The sequence below is a fragment of the Vombatus ursinus genome, unplaced genomic scaffold, assembly GCF_900497805.2.
Source record: "Vombatus ursinus unplaced genomic scaffold, bare-nosed wombat genome assembly UNPS02009205.1, whole genome shotgun sequence".
Classification (NCBI taxonomy): Eukaryota; Metazoa; Chordata; class Mammalia; order Diprotodontia; family Vombatidae; genus Vombatus; species Vombatus ursinus.
In genome coordinates this window covers 29631365-29653626 of record NW_020948983.1, presented here as the reverse complement: position 1 = coordinate 29653626, position 22262 = coordinate 29631365, and the positions used below count along the sequence as shown (strand labels likewise).

The 22262-nt window shown below is 35.8% G+C and overlaps 1 protein-coding gene across 2 annotated transcripts in view; it reads left to right on the top strand.

Annotated features, from left to right (window-relative positions):
* TICRR (TOPBP1 interacting checkpoint and replication regulator) overlaps window positions 1–22262 on the top strand; it is a 38686-nt gene that overhangs the window by 5064 nt on the left and 11360 nt on the right. Inside the window, exons 4-15 of one of the 2 annotated variants that reach the window (XM_027851535.1) lie at window positions 401–632; window positions 3362–3491; window positions 4911–5050; window positions 6761–6982; window positions 10695–10846; window positions 11852–11952; window positions 12270–12363; window positions 12464–12543; window positions 12952–13179; window positions 13697–13793; window positions 15215–15272; window positions 21833–21976. In XM_027851535.1, coding sequence (XP_027707336.1) covers window positions 401–632; window positions 3362–3491; window positions 4911–5050; window positions 6761–6982; window positions 10695–10846; window positions 11852–11952; window positions 12270–12363; window positions 12464–12543; window positions 12952–13179; window positions 13697–13793; window positions 15215–15272; window positions 21833–21976 — 1678 coding nt within the window. Of the gene's footprint in view, window positions 1–400; window positions 633–3358; window positions 3492–4910; window positions 5051–6760; window positions 6983–10694; window positions 10847–11851; window positions 11953–12269; window positions 12364–12463; window positions 12544–12951; window positions 13180–13696; window positions 13794–15214; window positions 15273–21832; window positions 21977–22262 lie in introns of both variants that reach the window. The other variant, XM_027851534.1, reaches the window with a different exon arrangement.

The window sequence follows — 22262 nt, the reverse complement described above, 5'->3', positions numbered from 1 at the left end:
TGTGTGTGTGTGTGTGTGTGTGTGTGTGTGTGTGTGTGTGTGTGTGTAAATATGGAACCAGGAAAGAAAAGGTACCTATTTGACACCATTTTAGATTCCAGATGGACTAGTATGAGATAAAATTCATGGAAGAGCAATACAGCAACTAGTAAATGCACTTGCTGCCTTGGAGTTTTGTAATCTAGGTTTTCATTTGTTTTGTCAGTTACCTGCTTTCTTCTATTGACCCTATTGGGAAATGATATTTTTGCTGTTTGAAACCAAGGAACAGTAGTCTTTCTAATTTAACCATAAATGTAAAAAGAAACTTTAAATTTCTAACTTTCTACTAATCTACATTCTGGTCTGGACATCACAACGGTAGACGTAAGATCTTTTGGATTTCCTTTTCCATGTGTAGGTTGCTGATGTAGTTCCTGGTGAAGGCTGGCCACCTTGTACTGGAATTATATCTCCTTTTTCTACCACTGCCACAATTCTCACTGTGTTTCGAAATGAACACAATGAATTCCAGGAAAATCTCCACAAAGATGTGACAGAGAATCCTCAGGATACAACCTACCTTCTCCCAGATGTTGTAAATAATGTATTGGACCAAATTCATAATTCACATGAAAATTCTAATACTTCTGGTAAGCACATAATCTTGGGTTAAACTTGAACTCTAATATTCTTAAATAAGCTTTTTTATTTTCTCTGTCCATAAAGACAAAGAATCACTGTAGAACTGAATAGCATCTGCCTGTCCTTATGGCAAGTCTCATGGGATCATGGACTTTAGAGCTGGAAAGGACCTTAGCAGTAATTTTAGAGATCACCAAAGAGATAGAGTTCCAGACCTTTTGTTGTGCTATGGACCTCTTCTCAGAATACTGTTTTTCAATGCATTAAATACCTAGAATTATAAAGGAAACCAATTATACTGAAATAAAAACAAAAGCAAGTTCATGGACATTAGATTAAAAACCTTAAAAAGCTCCAGGAGCTCATACTCCCTCATTTTACAGTTGAGGCATCTGAGGTCCAGAAGGGTTAAGTAACATTTCCAAGATGGTATAAGTACTAAGTAGTAGAGCCGGGAATCAAACAAACCTAAGTCCTTTGGTTCCAAATCCAAGGGCTTTCCTCACTACTTCATACTACCTCCCTTAGCATTGTTGCCATTAGAGTGAAAATTTTTCTGTTTAAAGGAGTATGTTTGAACATACTCAGTGGTGATTTAGGAGCAATTTTTTTTGTTTACTCTAATTTAAACTGACCCCATGAAAAAATGAAGTCAAATTTGTTCACTTAAACCTTGCTGAATTTTTGGATGTTGTAGATCACAAGTGTAAATACTGTAATTTTACATAATTTTTTAATAAGCAAGTGAAATCATGTGTTTTGCAAATGAATGCAGTAGTTCAGCTGTTTGTAAGATAAAGGGGAAGCAGAATATTTTATTTGATTTCCATGCTCTACTTTGACTTTGTTTCAGAGTAAATTTGAAGACACTGACTTTAGTCTTGCAGATAATCCAAGATCATTAACTTTATGCTGTGTATAGAGTGTCAATTTAAATTATTTTTTCTATTTGTGGGAAAACATTTCTGGTTGAAATGTATTGGAACTGGTAAGCTTTTTGTTCTTTATGCAAATATAAGATTTCCTCAACCTATAAAGCTCTATCTCTTCTTGGTTTTGAATATATTTCTCAAAACCCGAAGGTCACTGAAAAGAGATTCTGGGAGAGAGCCATATTTTAAAAATTTCCCCACCAGACCTGATCTAATAGAATTCCATTTCAGAACACAACAAAAAAACCTATCATTCTAAGTAATGAAATAGTAGTGAGTTAACAAAAGTTTGATTCTTCTAATCTGCTTTTCATCTTGTACTCAGTACTATTAGACATTTTATTTCACTTAAACCATTTTTTTCCTCCTTTTTGGCGAGGCATTCGGGGTTAAGTGACTTGCCCAGGATCACACAGCTAGTAAATACTTAAACCATTTTCTAGGCAGTAGTTCAGTACCTGGAAATTCCATTAGTGTGAGTACTCCTATCAGTGGAGGTCCCAATTCCTCTATGAAGTAGAAGTTTTCAGGCGTTTCAGTGAGAAATATTCATCACACTGTAACCAGTCTGGAAGTGAGGGTTCTAGAATGTAGCTAGATTGGTCCTTGGATGACAGACATGGCATCTCACCAGGCCTTTGATAAAGGCTTGATAAAACCTGCTCAAGCTCACATTATACACATGTAGCTTTCAAGAATTCACGGTCCTAGGGGCAGCTAGGTGGCCCAGTGGATAGAGCACTGGCCCTGAAGTCAGGAGGACCTGAGTTCAAATCCGGCCTCAGACCAAACTCTTGACACTTACTAGCTGTGTGACCCTGGGCAAGTCACTTAACCCCAATTGCCTTAAAAAAAAAAAAAAAAAAAAAGAATTCATGGTCCTGTAGCAGCTAGGTGGCGCAGTGGATAGGGTCCAGCCTTGGAGTCAGGAGGACCCGAGTTTAAATCTAGCTTTAGACACTTGACACTTACTAGCTGTGTGACGCTGAGCAAGTCACTTAACCCCGATTGCCTCACCCAAAAAAAAAATGGGGGTGAGGGGGCAGGCAGGTGGCGCAATGGATAGAGCACCGGCCTTGGAGTCAAGAGGACCTGAGTTCAAATCTGGCTGCAAACACTTGACACTAGCTGTGTGACCCTGGGCAAGTCACTTAACCCCATTGCCCAGCCCCCCCCCACTCCCCCCCCCCAAAAAAAAGAATTTAGGCTCCTTCCATATCATAAAGCATTAAAGTGGTACTTTAATGGAGAATGCTATGCAACATAATTTTAAAAATAAGGAATATAGGCACCCTAGTATCTTTTATTACTGTCTATCAAAGATTCTTAACTTCTTTTATGTTGTGGACAACTTTGACAGTCTGGTCAAGCCTATGGAACCCTTCTCAGAATAATATTTTTAAATACATAAAAGAAACTACTTATATTGAAATAGATAACTTTTTTCACATGTAAGTTCACAGACTTCTTGAAGTCTATCTACAGACGTCTTGGGGTTCTGTGGACTCAGAATAGGAACCCCAAACCAGAGATACATTTCATAATTTGTAGGAAAGTATTATTAAAATGAGAATTGTAAATATATTGAAGTTTTGTTGGTACTGTTGCACTCTGAATATTGTGTTTCATAAGCCAATATTGGGGTTCGTTGGTCAAACAACAAAATTTTTTTGTTTTTTAATAATTCTTGATCTGTCTGTTGGGGTGAGAAATTGAATGGGGAAGAGGAGGTCAGGTTTTCTAAATTTTTCAATTTGTTTGTAATGTGTTATTTCTCCTGTTCATGACCCTTTTTTCTCTAGTAGATATTCCTGTTCCTGAGTGGGCCCAGCAGGAACTTGGCCGGACTCGTCCTTGGAGTGGTGCAATGGTTGAAAAGTGGTTTCCTTTCTCTAACCACAGTGGTGCAAGTTCAGATTTAATGGAATCATTTTGGTAAAACATCTTGTTTCTCTGTCTGGTGCTTGGCTGTTGACGTTAACACTCAATTATCTGCATGTGGATTAGCTCATTAGCTAACATGCTTCTCCAGTATGTACCTTCTAAAATCCAGTTGATACATGCTAAGGGAATGCAAACTTATTTTAATATCAACCTAAGCAAAAATGATTAGGAATTTGCTTCCAAATATGTTATAATATAATCTAAAGGCAATTAGGAATTACTTTAAATCTACTCTTTGGGTTATCTGAAATAATTGTGTCCACTATAATCACTTTGATTATATTTCCAGTACTCAATGTGTATTAGAAATTGTCTTCTACAGAGTATCAGTTTTTCTTTTTGTTGTCCTTCATGTTGAGTCATATTGATGAAGTAAATTACTTAACTTCACCATTGAAAAGAACTTTATCCTTCTGCATGGCTTAATTAATTTGTTTATGGTGAAATTTATCCAGTGAAATAAATATTTGTCAAGATGGCAGGATTCGTGTGCTTTGTGGAATTTGGTCTATCAAAACTTTAATCTATTGGGTTTTTCTGGCATGTAATCTCTAGGTATACTAGAAATATGTACCATAAAAGAAGTGTTAATTCCACTCATATATTTGTTGATCAAAGTTATGTACCTGTAAAGAGTGGGGTTAGGGGTAGTGTTTAGTCTATGATAGCTGTATACATTTACTATTTTCATAGTCACCCACCTCAGCTTGAATTACATCAAGTAATGGAAGCGGGTAAGAAACAAATAATGAACAAAGGATGGGGCAAATTTTGAAATTTGTGCTATTACCAGAATTCCATAGACATTGAATCTTCATTGTCCATTGGTTAGGGTTCTACTTGAGTTTTCTTCCTGGTCTTAAGACAGAATTTAATCATCAAAAGGCAAAACATTAGAAGTGAATTAACCACTGTCTCTGACCCCTTATACTTAATCCAAAACTAACTTTTCATATAATCTGGTAGAATTATTTAGAACTAATTTCATTCACATTTGGTAATGAGACACTCTTTTAAAAATCACTGGCTATATGTGACCAACAAGTTTAAACATAACAACATAATAGCTTCCTTTGACAATAAGATATTAGCAGTAATATTGGTCTTTGATAGGCTTTTGGAAGGATATATGGTTCTTTTAAAAACATTGATAGACTTCTGGAGTTTTGACCTTTGAAAGGCAGTTTACACATTGAACAAACCTAGAAGACTTGGGCATTAGTCTTGGTTCAGTCACTTAGCTAGCTGTATAACCATGGGCCAATCTTTTTCTTCATTTGTAAAAAGGATTAATAATACTCATCTCACAGCGTTGTTGTGAAGAAATTACTTTGTAAATAATAAAGCTTTATGTAAATGAGTTATTTGATAGTATGTGTGAACCATAGTTTGATTTTTATTTATTTGTAGGTTACTACAGGCTACCTCATCTAATAAGGAAGAATCTTCTAAGACAGAAGGAGAGCTAACACATTTTCTCTCTGAGTTCTACCAGAGAAAATCTTGTGAAGAATTTACTGTAGTTGGTCAGGAAGATAACAAAAAGAAACGTATGTGTAGAACAAAATTATTTTCTCTTTTTTAAAAACTTTTTTTATTCTGAACATAACTAATATTTTAAAATGAGTATTTCCATATGCAAAGTAGAACACAAAAAGATGAATAATAATATATGAAATTGAATCTATTCCATACTACTTGCTTTTTTAAAAAAAAACATGAATTCAGTCTATTACTTTCAAAATTTTCTTGTTTATCTCTACTTCCTTCTATGTACTTCTCTGCATTTTTTCAAAATGTTTCACTTGCTCTCTTTTTTCTTTTCACCTTTATTTTTAGGCATTACAATCACAGTGTAAGTTATTCTTGCTTGTAAGTCTTTTGGAATAATTGTATTCAAAAATCTCTTGTTTATAGTAGAAGCTACTAGGTCTTGTGTGATTCTGACTGTGGCTTCTTGGTACTTGAACTCTGGCTACTTATACATTTTTGGGTATCCCTAAATCTATTGTATTTGCTGGGGGGGGGGTAGGGGTGGTGAGGCAGTCGAGGTTAAGTGACTTGCCCAAGGTCACACAGCAAGTGTCAAGTGTCTGAGGCCAGATTTGAACTCAGGTCCTCCTGACTCCAGGGCTGGTGCTCTATTCACTGTGCCACCCAGCTGCCCCTATTGTATTTCTTTATAGCATTATGTATCTTGTATTTATTCATCTCTACAATCTTAGTTCCTAAATTGAGGCCTTGTGCCAGGACCAGGATCTACCTCTTAATGCATTTTATATTTGGCTACTTGCTTGATCTCAACCTAGGTTACTTGGGTTCCTGTGCTGACCTTCACCTCTTGGGGTAGGTCCACCCTGGATCTTTGAATTCAGAGTGCCAGATATTTAGTGCCCGTTGGCATCTCACTACAGTGTCCTGGGGATCTTGGAGCCCCTCGACCTGAGGTGTCTTGGTCTGGGTACTAGCACTTGAACTGGTTGATGCTGCTCTTGGGTGCCTTCCAATGCTGGGGCTATTTCAAGAGCGGAGGTGGACGAGGTGGATACAAAGACTTGCAGGTTACTGATGTTTCTGACCAGTCTCTGGTGACATTGGTAATCTTCCATCTAATTTCCTGGCACTGACTTTGTTGGCACCATTCCCTTTCCTATTGTCTGTTGGCTTCTGACCAACTTTTTATGCAGTTTTGGAATAGATGAAGTCACTTAACTGTAGTTCATTGGATTTTGTGACCACTTTTGGCCTGGTATGATTTTTAGGTTTTTGCTAGAATAGAGGTATGGAAGTTAGACTGCTTCCATTCAGGTAGCCATCTTGGCCAAAGGTTAGTCTTCCTTGGTGCTCCTGCTGTATTTTTATTAATATATCTCTTTGAATAGATGTGGAAATAGCAAATTTCTCAGCAATGGCGAGTTTTTAGTTTCTAGAACTAGAATTAACAAATCTTCATTGGGATTGCCTTAGTGTCATGATATAAAACTGTTCAACATATGGAAAACTAAGATAACTCTTATTTTCTGAAGATTTAGGAAAATTTATAGAAACATGCTAAGTTGTGTTTTATCATGATGTGGTTTTTTTGGGGGGGGGGGTTCTGTTCCCAAGCTTTAATGGAAAGAACTCCATTTTTTTTCTTCTATTATGTGTCTCTTATAGTACTTATGTTTTATTGTAATACTTCTGTAGAATGGTTTGAATGAGTTCTTAATTCTCCTTCTTAGAAATGAAAATTTTTTTCTTTCTTTGATATTTCCCAGGAGGGGTCCCTGGTACTCCAGTCAGACAAAAAATGAAGAGCATGTCACGTTCTCTAAAGATGTTGAATGTTGCAAGGCTGAATGTAAAAGCTCAGAAGCTTCAACCAGATTGCAGCCCATCCTCTTCAGCTGGGGAGAAAATAGTCCAAAAGGCAACCTCCAGAAGACCGGAAGAAAAACTGGAAGAGAGAGGAAAAACATTGAGAAGTTCTAAACCTAAAGGTATTTGTAGCCTCAAGATTGCTGAAGCTGCATGGTTGACAGATAAGGAGCCCATTTCAGTAGATTCCCTGGCATACATCTGAAGGTGTTTTTTTTAATGTGTTCTTTCTTTTTTAAAATAGGTTTTAATGGTACCTTTTGATTTTCACCATAGTCACTTTGCATTAACACTCTTTCTCCTCTATCTCAGCATTGAAAGGAGGGGAGATTGATTCTCAGCTCTTTGCCAAGTTCTGCTTGGTTATTTTAGTCATACAGAGTTCAGTTTTGTTTTATTGTTCTTTCAGTTTACGTTGTTATAGTCATGTATATTTTCCTAGTTCTGTTGACTTCAAAGTCTTCTTATGTTTTTCTGAATTCTGCCTATTTGTTATTTCTTATGGTGGAATAATATTCCCTTTCATTCATATAACAGTTTGTTTAGCCATCATCCAATCAATGAGCACTTAGTTGTTTCCAGCTCTTAGCTTCTACAAAAAAACTGTTGCTATGAATATTTTGGTAAATGTAGGGCTGGTGGGGAGAGTGGCATCAAAACTTTATTCTTAACTCCAGTTTCATGATGTTGAATTTTCTTGAAATCTTTCGGTACTCAGGCAGTTTCACAAATATATTAGTTCTTACCTAGTTTGACCAGAAGAGTTCTTAGGAAAGAATTATTTCACTTGAGAGATAGTATAAATGAAGGGGCAATTTACACATTGAATGTTAATCTCTGTTTGATAGTTATTTAGTTATCATAAAAAATAATCACATGCACATATGGAAAGTATTATTTTAGCAGTTAGCTTCAAAAGATATTTGTGTAGGATTTAGATTCAGCAAATGTTTGTTCAGTCTCTGGTGTGCCAAACCCTGAGATACATACTTCAGATAAAACATGGTTCTTTTGCTTATAGTTTAGTAAGGGGATAAAGCATAAACAGACAAGTACAGTACACATAGTATTATATAAGTGCATTAGAGAGCTGAACAACAGTGTTAATTGAGGTTCCCAGGAGAACATCTGAAGTAATCAGGGAAAGTTCTTGGACTAGTGGAGTTTTGAGTTGGTCTTTAAAGGATGAGTTGGAATTTAGCATGGAGATGGATGATATTCCAAGCAGAAAAAATAGTATGAGTGAACAGTAGTAGATTATGGATAAATTACGTTTCTGTCACCTTGCCAATGATTTAGTCCAGAAAGTGGAAGGAATAGCTTTGAGTGTAAAGGTAAGAGTAATTTCTATGTCAGTACTGGAGAACAATCTGATGAGACTAGGTCGATGAGTTGTTTTCATCTCTGTTCTCCACACTTTGCTTCATTAATTTAGTATGAAGGTGAAAATTCCTATCCATTGTTCTTTGACCCTTGGGCCAATTTTCCCTACCCTAAAGGTATTTTCCTTATTCTGGTTCTTTATGGTCACTAAGTGAGTAGCCTATAGGGTTTGATCTCAAGAAATCAGTCACCATGGATCCAGTTCACAGAGAAGTAACAACAACATTGAGATTCCATTTAACCACCATCCCATTTTTCGCGTTCAATTTAAAGAAATCAAACCCTGTAGACCCAGATTACAGAGAAGTGACAACAAAATTGACATTTCATTTGACCATCAACTTATTTTTCATTATTATAGAAGTTGAAGAATAAGTTGATATTTTATCCTATGCATGTCCTTCATAATTTTATAATCTTAAATTTTATCTTAGCTTTCATTCCCTTTAATTGAGTGAGTTCCAAAGCATTGCCCCAGAAAAGAATTGAGATATATAGGTGGAGCATTTATTAAACGCTTACTATGTGCCAGGTACTGTGCTAAGTATTGGGGATACAAAATGAAGAAAACTAGATAGTCTCTACCCTCAAGAAACTTGCACTCTAGCAAAGGAATACAAATATAAAAGGAAGCTGAAAAGAGAGAAAAAAATGAGGCTACCTGCTCTGGGGCTGGGCAGCATTATAAAGATAAAGCAGGCTCGAGGAAGGGCCAGAAGGGGAGAGTGGGAGCAGCATGGCTGGGCTGTCTTATGATGTAAAGTTTCTGGGCAGGCACTTATCAGTCACTCTCAGGTCCTTTCACTGCTGGGGTGAGGAACAGTGGATATGGAATAGTGTATGTACTATTAGAGACAGTCGATGTGTTTATCAGTTTTGCTGAACTCCATTTTTTCATCTGTTCTAATCTTTGTGAAAAGTAATAGGTCTCTGAGTAAAGGAAGGAAGGGAAAGGATATATTCAGAAATGAAAGTGATGCTAAAAACTACAGGTATCATTAAAAACAAAATACAAGTTTTGAAAATAAAACAAAAGTAATTATTGAGTCCCAGTGATGTGCCTAATATTGTATTGTGTGCTCTTAGTGATGGAAAAAATATAGAATGTTATCAAAAAGCTCCTAATTTAGTTATGGATCTAAACTACCTACACACAAAACAAATTAACCAACAAGATAAGATAGTAAATGTGTAATATAGATTAATTTTAAAAACAGGAGCCAGTAAAGGATATTAAAAACAAAGAAATACCAACTCAAAAACGGTTTTGTTGTTGTTGAAAGGAAATGATTGTTTATTCTGGAAACTGGAATTTTAAAGAATGAAATTGTTTCTGTCTTGGCCCAAATTTTCCAGTATTTGTTCATTCATTTTTTTGCATACTTATTTCTTAAATGTGCCAGTCACCTTGGCTTCTGGTTACAGAGTCATGATATATATGGTATCCTCCTAAGCACAAATACAGTAGAAAGCCATTTTTTTAAGTCTCTTATTCTCTGTAATAAATATGACAAAAAGGTTGGGTTTCACAAGTCTCCTGAAATTAGTCATTTATAGATTTAGAGCTGGAAGAGACCTTAGAGCCTATCTCATCCACCCCCTTATTTTACAGTTTCATAAACAGGCTCAGAGAGATGCAGTGATTTGCCCACTGTCACCAGGTGGTAAGTAGCAGAGCCAGTATTTGAACTTGGTCCTCTGCTTCCAAGTTCAGTGCTCTTAATTTCCAGCATGTCAGCAATCTCCAAAACAAAGGTCCTTTGTAAGTAATACCCTGCCACTATTAAACTTGATTTAAACTTGCACCTTTTAAAGTAGTGGCCCAGCAAATTTTAATGTCAAGTTGGTTTTTGTTCTGTTTCTGGCAACTTTATAATCCTCTCAGGTCAAATCAAAAGGTCACACTCCTCCAGCAGAACTGCAGCTGAGGCCTTATGTTACTTTTGTTTAGTATTAATCAGTACTTTCACAGATAATTTCTAGGATGCATTCATTGCCAGATGTTTATGCTAAATATGCGAAGCATCCATCTTAATTAAATTTTATATCTCAATGGTTTAGAGTTGAATATAGGATCAATGCATCTAGTTGTTATTTGGGTCAAATGTCAATTTTTGTGTTTGATTACTGAGAGATGAAAATGTAGAATAGTTGGAACTGGGAAAAACTATTATGGTATTAGCCTAGAGTATGTAAATGAAGATGAAAACTGCCCTCAACCCCTCTTCAATTAAGTCTGTTCAGGTGGGAAATCATTAGGCTTTCATGGGTGTGTCATATTGACTTTGGGAAAGATTTCTAATCATCCCTTCTATGTCTTTTCAATAGGGTCTTAGCTATTTTTATAATCTGTTGCCTTGAGTTATTTATTTATTATCTGCACAGAAAATAGTGTTAAAAAGCATACCAAGTAAATATTAGCTGCATTTAATATATTTTTTATTGTTACAGATTTTAAAACTGAGGAGGAGCTACTATCTCACTTAAATGAAACCTACCAAAGAACCGTGGCCATAGGAGAAGTCTTAACACATACAAGTGCCCAGAATATGATCTTAGCTATTAAAATGTTCCTGAAATCTAGAGGCACCAAAGACTTAGAAGTAAGGAAGATCTCTCATGCTTCTTAAAGATCCAATATTTTGATAGAAGGAATTCTTCCATATTTTGTTGTATCTGATTAAAATGTCATAAAATTGCAAAGTGAATTGACAAAAATTTGGGCCCATGTGGCTACATAGAAATATGAGTTAAAATTGTAGTTTTATCTTCTTTTGAGTCAGTACCACATATTGCTTACTATTCACAGATTTCTCAGTTGTGTTATTTCCTTTGAGAGCCAGGTTTCCGAAGTCAGCCACAACTGAACTAAATCTGTGTTTAACCCACGCAGCTAGTACTTTCTTAGATAAGTTCCTTCCTTAGATGTTTATTTCATTGTATTGTTCATCCAAAAAAAAAGTGGGAGAGAAGATGGAGAGGAAAGATCTTTTTCCGAATTAAGTAATACATCTTGATTTTCTTTAGCTAAGAATTGCATTATTTTATTTTTTTCCTTTGGGTATGTTTTCTTTTTTTGTTTATTATTTTGAGTAAAGAATATTTTATTAATCCATCCTTACCTTTCCTTCTTCTCACCCTTCCCACCCCCAACCATTAATGGTATTTGGAAATGTATGTCTCTCTCTGTATTTTAAGTCCATTACCCCTCTCTCTGGATTTATGGTTTATCATTGTGTTGATCAGAATTCTAAAGTCTTTCAAAATTGCTTTTCTCTGTAATGTTGTTTTCATTATATACATTGTTCTCCTAGTTCTACTCATGTTGTTCTTCAGAAAGGTTTTTCCAGTTTATTCTGAAATTTTTTGTTTCATCATTTTTTATGGCACAATAATATTTCATTATATTCACATTATTTAATCATTCCTCAATCATCCCTTGGTTTCCAACTTTTGGCTACTGCAAAAAGAGCTATGTTAAATATTTTTTTACATACAGATCCTTTCCATCTTTGATTTCTTTGTGATATGGAGACTGAATTGTGAGAAAGATCAGAAATGGGGGTATATGGCCTGCCTAAAACTATATAATGATTCTGATTCTACAGATGACCTGTCTAGATCGAGTCAAAAATTACCTCCTAAAGACCAGTAAAGGTCTTCGACAGCAATTGAGGAAAAATCTGGACAAGGAAGCCAAAGTCAGAGAGTAAGGAAATACTTTATTTACTTTACCTCCAAAAGGGAAAAAAAAACCCTCTGATTTCTGTTGTACCATCTAAAACACGTTTGCCAGCTATTTGGGGATGTATTTGTACTGGTTAATCTTGCACAGAGTTCTAACATAAAAAGAATTTCATGATTACCTAATAAATATATTCATCTAAAGGGAGTAAAAAGAGTTTCTCTGAAACTGTTTCTGTTAAGTTTTGTTTTATTTTTTTAACAAGGAGAGCTGTCGATGCTATAGCTCTAAGTAGGAGTCAAGCAACAGTGGATATGACAGCATTTTTTTTGTCTGCATAGGTACCAGCTTCAGGTGTTTCTTCGTTTGGAGATGTGTTTGCAGTGCCCTTCGGTACAGAACAGTTTAGATGACATGGAGCACTTAGTAGAGGAGGCAAGTATATAGCTTAGCTTTATGTCAGTGGAACCACTGTATTAAATGCCTCGCCTTTTCTGAGTTAATTCTCTTTTCTTTCCTTTTTTTCTTTATTCAGGTGACAGACTTGCTTCGAGCAGTTTGTTTAACTGAGGACCCAGCATACTTATCAGGGTTTTTGGAGGAAATTTTGGGATTGTAAGTTTGATGGACAGTGAATCAGGTTGTTTTTTTTTGTTTTGTTTTGTTTTGTTTAGGCAATTGGGGTTAAGTGACTTGCCCAGGGTCACACAGCCAGTAAGTGTCAAGTGTTTGGTCTGAGGCCAGATTTGAACTTCGGTCCTCTTGACTTCAGGTCCGGTGCTCTATCCAATGCGCCACCTAGCTGCCCCAATGAATCCGTTTTAAAGCTATCTTATCAAGGCTTCTATGTGAATTGTGCCATAGAAAGGGAATTCATAGAGACATAGAATTCATAAGAATTGAGAAGGGGTTAAAACTTAACATAGGATTTGCAGCAAATTGAAGTTAGTGTTGGATAGAAGAGAGTTAGAGAACAGCAGAATGTTTGTTTTCTGTTTTGCATTTAAACAATCTATTTCACAGGTATATTGACTCCATTCCAAAGACACTTGGAAATCTTTACTATAGCCTGGGATTTGTGATTCCCCAGAAGCTGGCTGTCACCCTTCCTGCAGATTTCTTCAGTGATGATTCCATGACACAAGAGGGTGGATCACCAACACTTTCTGTGCCACATTCTCATAGCACAGTATCAGTCAGCACTGAATCTGACCAACTGGAGGAGCTGCGTAGCCGATCAGCCAAGAAAAGGTAGAAGTCTTCCAGTGTTTTATTAGAACCAACGGACTTAGTAGAGCTATAGTCTTATCTTCATTTTCCCTGCTAGTGCAGTTCCTTGCTATTGACTAGTGCATAACTAACCTTGTGAATGACATGCAGTGAATATCCAAGACACTTAAGTTAACTAGAAAATAGTACAATATTTTATACTCTACAGAGTATTCAAAAATCCTCAGATGAAACCCAGGTCTCACTTTGATCCTTCATGTTTGTCCGTATATTTGGGTCTTACCCCGTTTAAGTACATTTAGGATTTCAGCCCAGCTTTTGAACTTTCTTTCTTCTCAACTCATTCATAATTATTAAATGTACACTAAACTACTTCTGCAAGTACTTAATTTGTTTGGCTACAAATCAGATCCTAAGGAACATGAACTATACTGATTTTTGCAACTTTATCTTTTATACTCTTTATTTGGCTGCAGCTGTACTGTTCTGACACATATCTAGTTATTTGTCTAACTAGTTCTCACTTTTTTAAAAATAGGAAACATGCATTAACAAGACATAGGAGTGTGACGGAAGCAGCGCAAAATCTCCGGCAAATTGAAATTCCTAAGGTTCCCAAGAGAGCTACCAAAAAGGTAAGAAATTCCAAAGGTAGAAAGAGGATAAACCCAGGGAATTACACTTGTAAAATTACTCCAAACTACCTTGAATTAGAACATTATCTTATGGGTTGAGAAGGAATTAGAAGAGAAGTGCCAAGCAAGGTCTCCAATAATGGGGAAGGGTCTGTTGGATATTATTTAACCTGTATAATATACATATATATACACATACATATACATACACATACATATAAGATAGCAAAAAGACCCTAAATGATGGAAATTTATTTTCTGATTTAAAACTGTGACCAAAGTACTCAAACCACAGTTTGACATGTAGTAAATAAACTAGGATGGAAAAATTGATTTAAAAGTTTTTGTTTGAATAAGAGAAATTTATAAAATAGAAATAATTAAAATAAATAAAATGATAAGCTAAAGTCCAGATTAAATTCAAAGAGTAGTGTAATAGGGAGGTACAGGGAGCAAATACTTTGACATATAGAGAAGTATTGCACCCTGCCCAAAGTTTCAATAGTCTTTCTAAAATACACAAAATTATGTGTGAAATTGGATTTTGTTACTACCAAAAAAACCCAGTTAAAAATCCAGGAGGAAAAAAGCCAAAAAAATACTAATTGGAACTCAAGATGGGTTTCCAATGAGAGAAGAAAAGGAGCCAAATACATATTTGACAATTTTCAATCTTAATAAATTAGCTCTTTGGGTAGAGCTTGAGTGAATACAGTATGGAGAACTGACTCCAGGAAAGTTAGTCTTTAAACTGGTTTCTTTGTTTCTAGATACTTATAACTTACCTCTTGAATTTAGTGTGGAATTTCTTTTAAGTTGGTATTTGGTATTGCTCAGTATAGATTCCTGAAAAGATGAGTGATATACCTTACATGTGAATAAGATTAAAATTTTGAATATCCTAGTATCTAGATATTTATGAAGTTCAGAACTGAGGGACCTCACCTGGCCGCAGTCCTGATTCATAGTAGACGTGGTCTAAGAATTAATTTCAACATTACTCTTTACCATTTCAGTCACTACTCATACAGACCTGATGAAGAAGTCAAAAAGAGTCAGGGCATCAAGCATTTTTCTCTTTAAATATAAATGGCTTCTCATGTCAACATTACTGTTGCAGGAAATAAAGAACTCTGACATTTTTAATGAGAGGAGTCATTTTCAGACAATTGTTACCTATGAAAGGGTCACTTACTATGACCATTACCCAGGGTAAATCTGGGGCTTTCAGGTGATCAAGGTAATGAACTAAGGAAATGATATACTTGAACTATTTTCATAGACTAATTAATATGAACAGTGATTTTGATACAGAGAGAAAAGCCCCAACAATAATACCCCTCTAATCCACGTGGAACTTTTATCCTTTTAATATAAAGAATTCACAAAATTACTCATATCAGATTTTCTTGAACTTTCAGGAAAACTTTCATCCTGGTCATCAGCAGCCGCCACTCCCAGTAAAAGATTTGGTTCAAGGTATGTTTCTCTGTTTCCACTGTGGAACACTATTAGTCATCTTAAGTAGATATATTGAAGTCACTGCAGGCAGTTGTTGAACTATTAGATTTTTTTTGGTTGATAAAATATACCCAGCAACATGACCTAGAGGACATGTGCAAAAAGTTTCCAATAATTTAATAAGATTTAACTTTTCCTCATAGGCAAAATAAGTCAGATGTCAGGGGCTATTTTATAATGGAGACAAAATGTCATCATGTGCTATTTGAGTCTTCAGCACAAATATTATGTAGCATAACTTTTTTAATGTTAATAAGCAGGAATGTTAGCTTTAATCAGGAATGGGGAGTCTTCATCTTTGATTTCATCCTTTAATGGATCAGGTATGAAAACAAAGTCTTTATCAATATCATAAAAGGCCACAAGATAGCAATATTATACCATGAAAAGTTCTCTCACTCTTTGTCTCAATATGAGAATATATCCTGTGTGGGTATGAATATGTCCACCCCTATCTTCTCTAACTCAGTTTTTTTTTCTCTTTTTGTCCATAATGCAAAACAAAAATACATATTTTTACTTTATTGCATTTATTGACTGAAGTTTTTTAATATTATTTTTATATTATATTTACTTCTAAATATATCCTTTTGCTCTTCCCTTTCCCACCGAGCCATCCTTTGTAACAAAGACTGAAAAAGAAAAAAAGCAGTTCAGCAAAATGAACAAACATCACCAACCATGTCTGACAGTATATAAGTAATCCGTGTTCATAGTGGAATAAAAGAGAAGGAGGTACATTTTCTTGACTCTTCTCTAGGATCAAGCTTGGTTATTGTAATTATATAATAATGATTTTTTAGTTCTTTGTTTCATTTTGTTTTTTCATTTATTTTACTCTGCATCCATTCATGTAAGTCTCTCTTATGTTTCTCTGAATTCTTAACATTCATTATTTCTTTTGGTGAAATATTGTTTCACTGATTTCATATGTAACAATTTGTTGAGCCAGTCCCCTAGTGACGAGCATCTACTTAGTATCCAGTTCTTTGCTACCGGAAAAATGCAGCTACAAATATTTGGGGACTTTTCTTTCTGTCTTTGGGCTTGTTGGGGGTAGATGCCTAGCAGTGGGATTTCTAGGTCAAAGACTGTGACATTTTAGTCACTTTTTTATTGCTTTCCAGCATGGTTGGGCCAATTCACAGTTCCGCCAATTGTGCTAGTGTTCTTGCCTTTACGTAGTCCCTGTAACATTAACTCTTGTTATCTTTTGTCATGTTTGCTAATTTGTTAGGTATGAAGTGTTTTGATTTGCATTTTTCTTTTTGAGGATTTGGTGTATTCTTTCATATTATTGTTTTAGTCTTTTTGAGAACTGTTTATTCATGTTCTATAACCACTTATCTTTTGGGAAATGGCTTATTGGTCTTACATATCATATATTCTTGAGATCAGACCTCTATCAGTGATACTTGATGCAAAGATTTTTCTCCTAATTAGTAGTTTCCCTTCTTATCATAGCTACATCGATTTCATTAATGCAAAAGCATTTCACTTACATGTATTCTTAAATTATCTGTTTCATCTTTTGCAGTTGCCTCTGTCTCTTGTTTGGTTGCTAATTTTTCCCCTAGCTGAAGCTATGAAGCCTAGATATCCGATCTTGTCTCTTCTCATTTTTTTTTTAATGGCATGACCTTTTATATTCAGGCCATGGATCCTTTTGAATTTATTGTGACATATGTTGCAAGATGTTTGTTTAAGATTAATGTCTCCTAGAGGCAGCTAGGTGGTGCAGTGGATAGAGCACTGGCCCAGAAGTCAGGAGGACCTGAGTTCAAATCCAGCCTCAGACCAAACACTTGACACTTACTAGCTGTGTGACCCTGGGCAAGTCACTTAACTCCAATTGCCAAAAAAAAAGATTAATGTCTCCTAAGCAGCTCTGCAGTTTTTCTAGTAGTTCTTATCAAATATGGAGTTGTTCCTCAAGGAATTTGCGTTCTCAAGTTTATTAATTGCTGGGTTATTAAATTTGAATGATTGCTGATTCTTTCTTACCTAATCTGTTCCAGTGATCTACTTTTCTGTTTTTTTAACCAGTATCAAAAAGTTTTGGTAATTACTGTTTTATAATTTGAAATATAGAAATGCAATTGAATAGTTTTGCATTCCTTATTCTTATTATAGGACAAGTATGTATATGTGTGTGGTGTATAGGAGAGAACACAAAATTGCTGCCTGCCTGAAGGGATCTCAGCCTTATAGTACTCGAGTTGGGGATGCTTCTCAGATAGTCAAATACACAGTGATTTTGGAGTTGTCTCTTGACTAACACTCGGTTTTGGGTGGAAAAGATTTACACAGATAAATTCTTAGTGCTCTTTCCTTTGTACCTCTTACCTTATTCCTCTTTGGTGTAAAAATATTCACACATATAACTTTGTATTCCTGATTTCATTAGACACCCACATAAAAATTCCTACACATTTGCCTTAAATATTCTATACTGACAATGCATAGATAGATCTTGTTGTCTACAGCAAATGGACATACAAGTTCTTAACTATTGAACACACAGGTTTGTTAGATTTTATGGTATAATTAGTGTTTTGAAGTTCCATCTTACTCTAGTCTTAATTGACTTTTTTTGGCCTCTCAAAACGATTTTACTTGTGAAGAAGAGATTTAAAAAGTAGCTATAGAAGCAGCTCGTTCAGCCATTAGCTAAATAAGCTACACTAGACTGAAAAAGAATGTGATGGAGAGAAAGGTAATCAGAAAGGTGTGGTTCTGTTGTTTTCATACATTGAAATGTTCTCTTCTTCATTTTACAACTTTCCCTTCCTACCCTTTCAAATTCTCTCCAACCACACATGTTCAACTTAGCAAACTCATCTTAGGGGTAACTTAGTATAGTGGTTAGAGTCAAGTTTGAATCCTGCTTTAGGCATTTATTCATTGTGATATGAGCTTGGATAAATCACTTACCCTCTCTCGCCCTCCATTTCCTCATCTGTACAATGAGGACAATGATATCATATACCTTAGTGTTGTCATAATATCAAGTGAGATAATATGTATAACATGTACCTTAAAACACTATAGAAATGTTAGCAATTATTAGGGATAAAGATTGGACCTGTGATTTCACTGGTATAGGGAATTCCCAAGTAAAGGAAAACTTTTTCTTCTAATGTAGATAATCACTTTTTTGCTCAGAGCACTCTCTGAGTGGTCACAAAGCCACTGTCAGAAACAGGACTTGAACTCATGTCTTCCAAGTGCACAGTCTAGCTTTTTATCAGCCATGCCAAGCCATGTGTCACTTTCATTATTATTACTGTTTTTCCATGCCTTTTTTTCTATACAGATCTCATAGACACATTTATGCTTAATTACTGTTGCATGAAATATTATTAATCCAAGCACTATTCACTTTATCTGTATCAGATAATATGTCTATAGACATAATTTTTTAAAAGTAGCACTTTGGAAAAAAACAGGTTTCATTCTTTTGTTTTTACGTATTAGTCCTTTCCTCTTAACTTAGCAGCTAGGTGGCACAGTGGCTAGAGTGCCAGGGCTAGAGTCAAGAAAACTCATCTTCCTGTGTTCAAATCTGGCCTCAGACACTGTGTGACCCTGGGCAAGTCACTTAGCCCTATTTGCCTCAGTTTCCTCATCTGTAAAATGAACTGGAGAAGAAAATGGCAAACTACTCCAGTATCTTTGCCAAGAAAGCCCCAAATAAGGTCATGAAGAGTTGGACACAGCTCGAATTACTAAACAATAACAGCTTCACTCTGCTTTTTGAGCCCTCCCTAGTAACAAAAAGCCATTTAAACAAAATTAACAAACAAGAACCTCATTTCACATCTGTAGTGTCTATCTCTAGTGAGAAGAAGGTATGTTTCCTTATTAGTTCCCTAGGACTAAGGTCATACTTTAGAATTTATCGTAGCAGGACTGCTTTTTAGTATGATCATTTATATTAATGTAGTAAGCATACATATATTCTCTTGGTTCTGTTTTCTTCATTCTATGTCACTTCATTACAAGTACTCCATTGATTCTCTAAATTCCTCATAATAATTACATTCACATACCATAATTGGTTTGGCTAGTTTTAATTTTTATGTTTTTGTATGTGATTTTTGTTTTGTTTTTACTACCACAAACAAAAAGAACTTTTTTTTTTTAAGGGAGACTGGGTTTCTCTCTCTTGCCGAGGCTAGAAGTGCAGCCACCATTCGTTACTCCTACTTATAAGCGCAGAAACTTTGAGCTGCTCTGTTTCTGCCTTCTGTACATAGCCACCAGGTCCCCTGCTCCCAGGAATTCACCATATTTGTGCCCAGTTTACTGCAGTCAGATAAGCTTTAGTCCTATGAGAGCTCAGAATTCCTGAACTCAAAAGATCCACCACCCTCTGCTTCCCCAGAAGCAAGGATTAAAGGTGTGTGCCATCCTACCAAACACTTTCTTTCAACCCATCTTTGAACAGTGTGGCTCCAAGCTTATTTCTTCTGTCCTTAATGTTCTTGCACCTGAAATTATCTTTCCCTCATCTGAACTTTAATGGTACTCCTTGTCTCTACCGTCATTTGGCACCCACGTGCTGTTTTTATTGTTAATTATCTTTTTAAAGTTTACGTATAGATCCTAGAAGGAACCATGGATGATCTCCAGCCTCTCATTCTGCAGGTGAGGAAACCAAGGCCCAGGGAGGAAAATGACTTGCCTAAGATTACACAGACAGTGAGTAGCAGAGGCAGGATTTGAATCGAGGTCTCCTGACTGTAAATCCAGTAGATTTCTACCACACCATCTGTCTCCCATTCTGTGTATGTTTTGTCTCTTCAGCTAGATTGTGAGTTACAGGCAGAGCCAGTATTTATAGTTCTTTTTGCCCCCACAGTGCCTTGCCCATTTTGGATACTCAGCTGAATTTTATTTATTGATTACATGGTTTTGTCTTTGAATTGCTTGAAGGTAGAACCACCTCAGAAGATCTCATGTGGACTCCCATCTTTAAAATTCTTTGTTGTTACATAAAAAGAAAGGACTGGGGAAAAAAGAGTCTGACCTTTAGGGAAATTTTAACTATTATTGCATCCCAGAAAGACATTTTTTTTTCAGGATAGAACTATGATCCTATGCAATTATTGGCAAGGTGGATTTTGGTGGAGACAATCCTAATTTTTCCTGAGAAGTTTTGTAGTATAAATTACTAAACAGGATAAAGTTGAGGTTATTATCAGCTAGTTGGCAAAATGGTGTAGTAGAAGGTGTGGGGGATTTGGAGACAGAAGACCTGGGTTCAAATCCTAGCTTTGCCACTTACTACTGGTGTTATTTTAGGTAAGTCACTGGGCAAGACACAAATCTCTGGGCCTTGGTTTCTTTATCTATAAAATGAGTGTGTTGAACCAGATAACCACTGTAGCTCCCTACCAACTCTAAATATATTGTCTCAAATTACTGAGGACCCTGAGCACATGTATTTCATTCATAAGATATTTATCACTCTTCAGTTTGGGTGTTGTCACACAGAGATAAATAATACATGGCTTTTTCCCTCAATGTGTATATCCTATACACATCCCTATAAGACTTATTTTAGGGGCAGCTAGGTGGTGCAGTGGATAGAGCACTGGCCCTGAAGTCAGGAGGACCTGAGTTCAAATCCAGCCTCAGACCAAACACTTGACACTTACTTCTTGTGTGACCCTTGGCAAGTCATTTAACCCCAATTGCCTAAAAAAAAAAAATAAAGTGTGCATTTGTATAAAAAAAAAAGACTTATTTAGAATTTCCTCATTTCTCTCCTATAGTAGTGAGTCTCATAACCCTTGGCTTACTTGAATGAATTAGAATTGATATTTTAATTGTTGAGTCCCTATAATATGCCCAAAGATGGACAGAAGATGGAAGATTCCAGTCCCCTAGAATTTTCCATTCTCATGTCTCAAGATAAACATGTGCATATATCACCTTAAGTAACTTATGGTTTTATTTTAAGTGTGAAGTAAGTGACAGACCATTGATTTTACTTACCAAAAAAATGATCCTTTTAAAAAATTTATCTATTCCCATATACTTCCTGCTAACATTGTAATTTTAGGTGAATTCTCAAAAAATGTGTTTTGGCAAGCTGTGAGTAGGGAGTTGCCTTTTTAACTGGAAGCTGTTAACTACTACTAACTAGATATTCCAGATAGACTGAAGAACTTTTGACTTTAAAGTATATTCAGTCTTGATATATTTCTGAAGTGTTTTTGTTTTCATCTTTTTGCACTGTTTCACATAGCCTCAGAATAGATTTAGAAATACATTCTGAATTACCTTCAGAAATAATGGATTGTTTATGTATATTGAGTTCATAAATAGTAATTATCAAATTATTGAAAGAAAACTATTTAAAAGAATTCTTCATAAATCCAAATAGTCCAACTTTAATGTGACCCCATTTAGGTTTTTTTTAAAAGCCTTTCTGCTTCAAGTAAGTATCCCTCTTGTCTCAGAAATAATATTTATTAATGATAACATCAGCATTTTTTTGGTGGTTTCAGAAGTGACTAAGGTTCGAAGAAACCTTTTCAACCAAGAGATACTTTCTCCTTCAAAAAGATCTGTGAAAAGACTGCCCAGAAGTCATTCAGTGTCAGCTGTAGAAGGGCTAAAATACAAAGCTGACAACTTCAAGGAGATTCAAGGTATTGTATGTGTCCAAATAGGAATAACCCCAAGTGAGAAATGATTAACCCTCGTAACTGTCCTTTCAGCCTTTTGTAAGAGATGGCAGGGTGTTCCTGACTGTTAGAAGGAGCCAATATAGGATGATGGTGCCTGCAATCAAAGCCACATGAGTAGAGGCAGCTAGGTGGTGCAGTGGATAGAGCTCTGGCCTTGGAGTCAGGAGGACCTGAGTTCAAATCCAACCTCAGACACTTGACATTTAACTAGCTGTGTGGCCCTGGGCAAGTCACTTAACCCTGATTG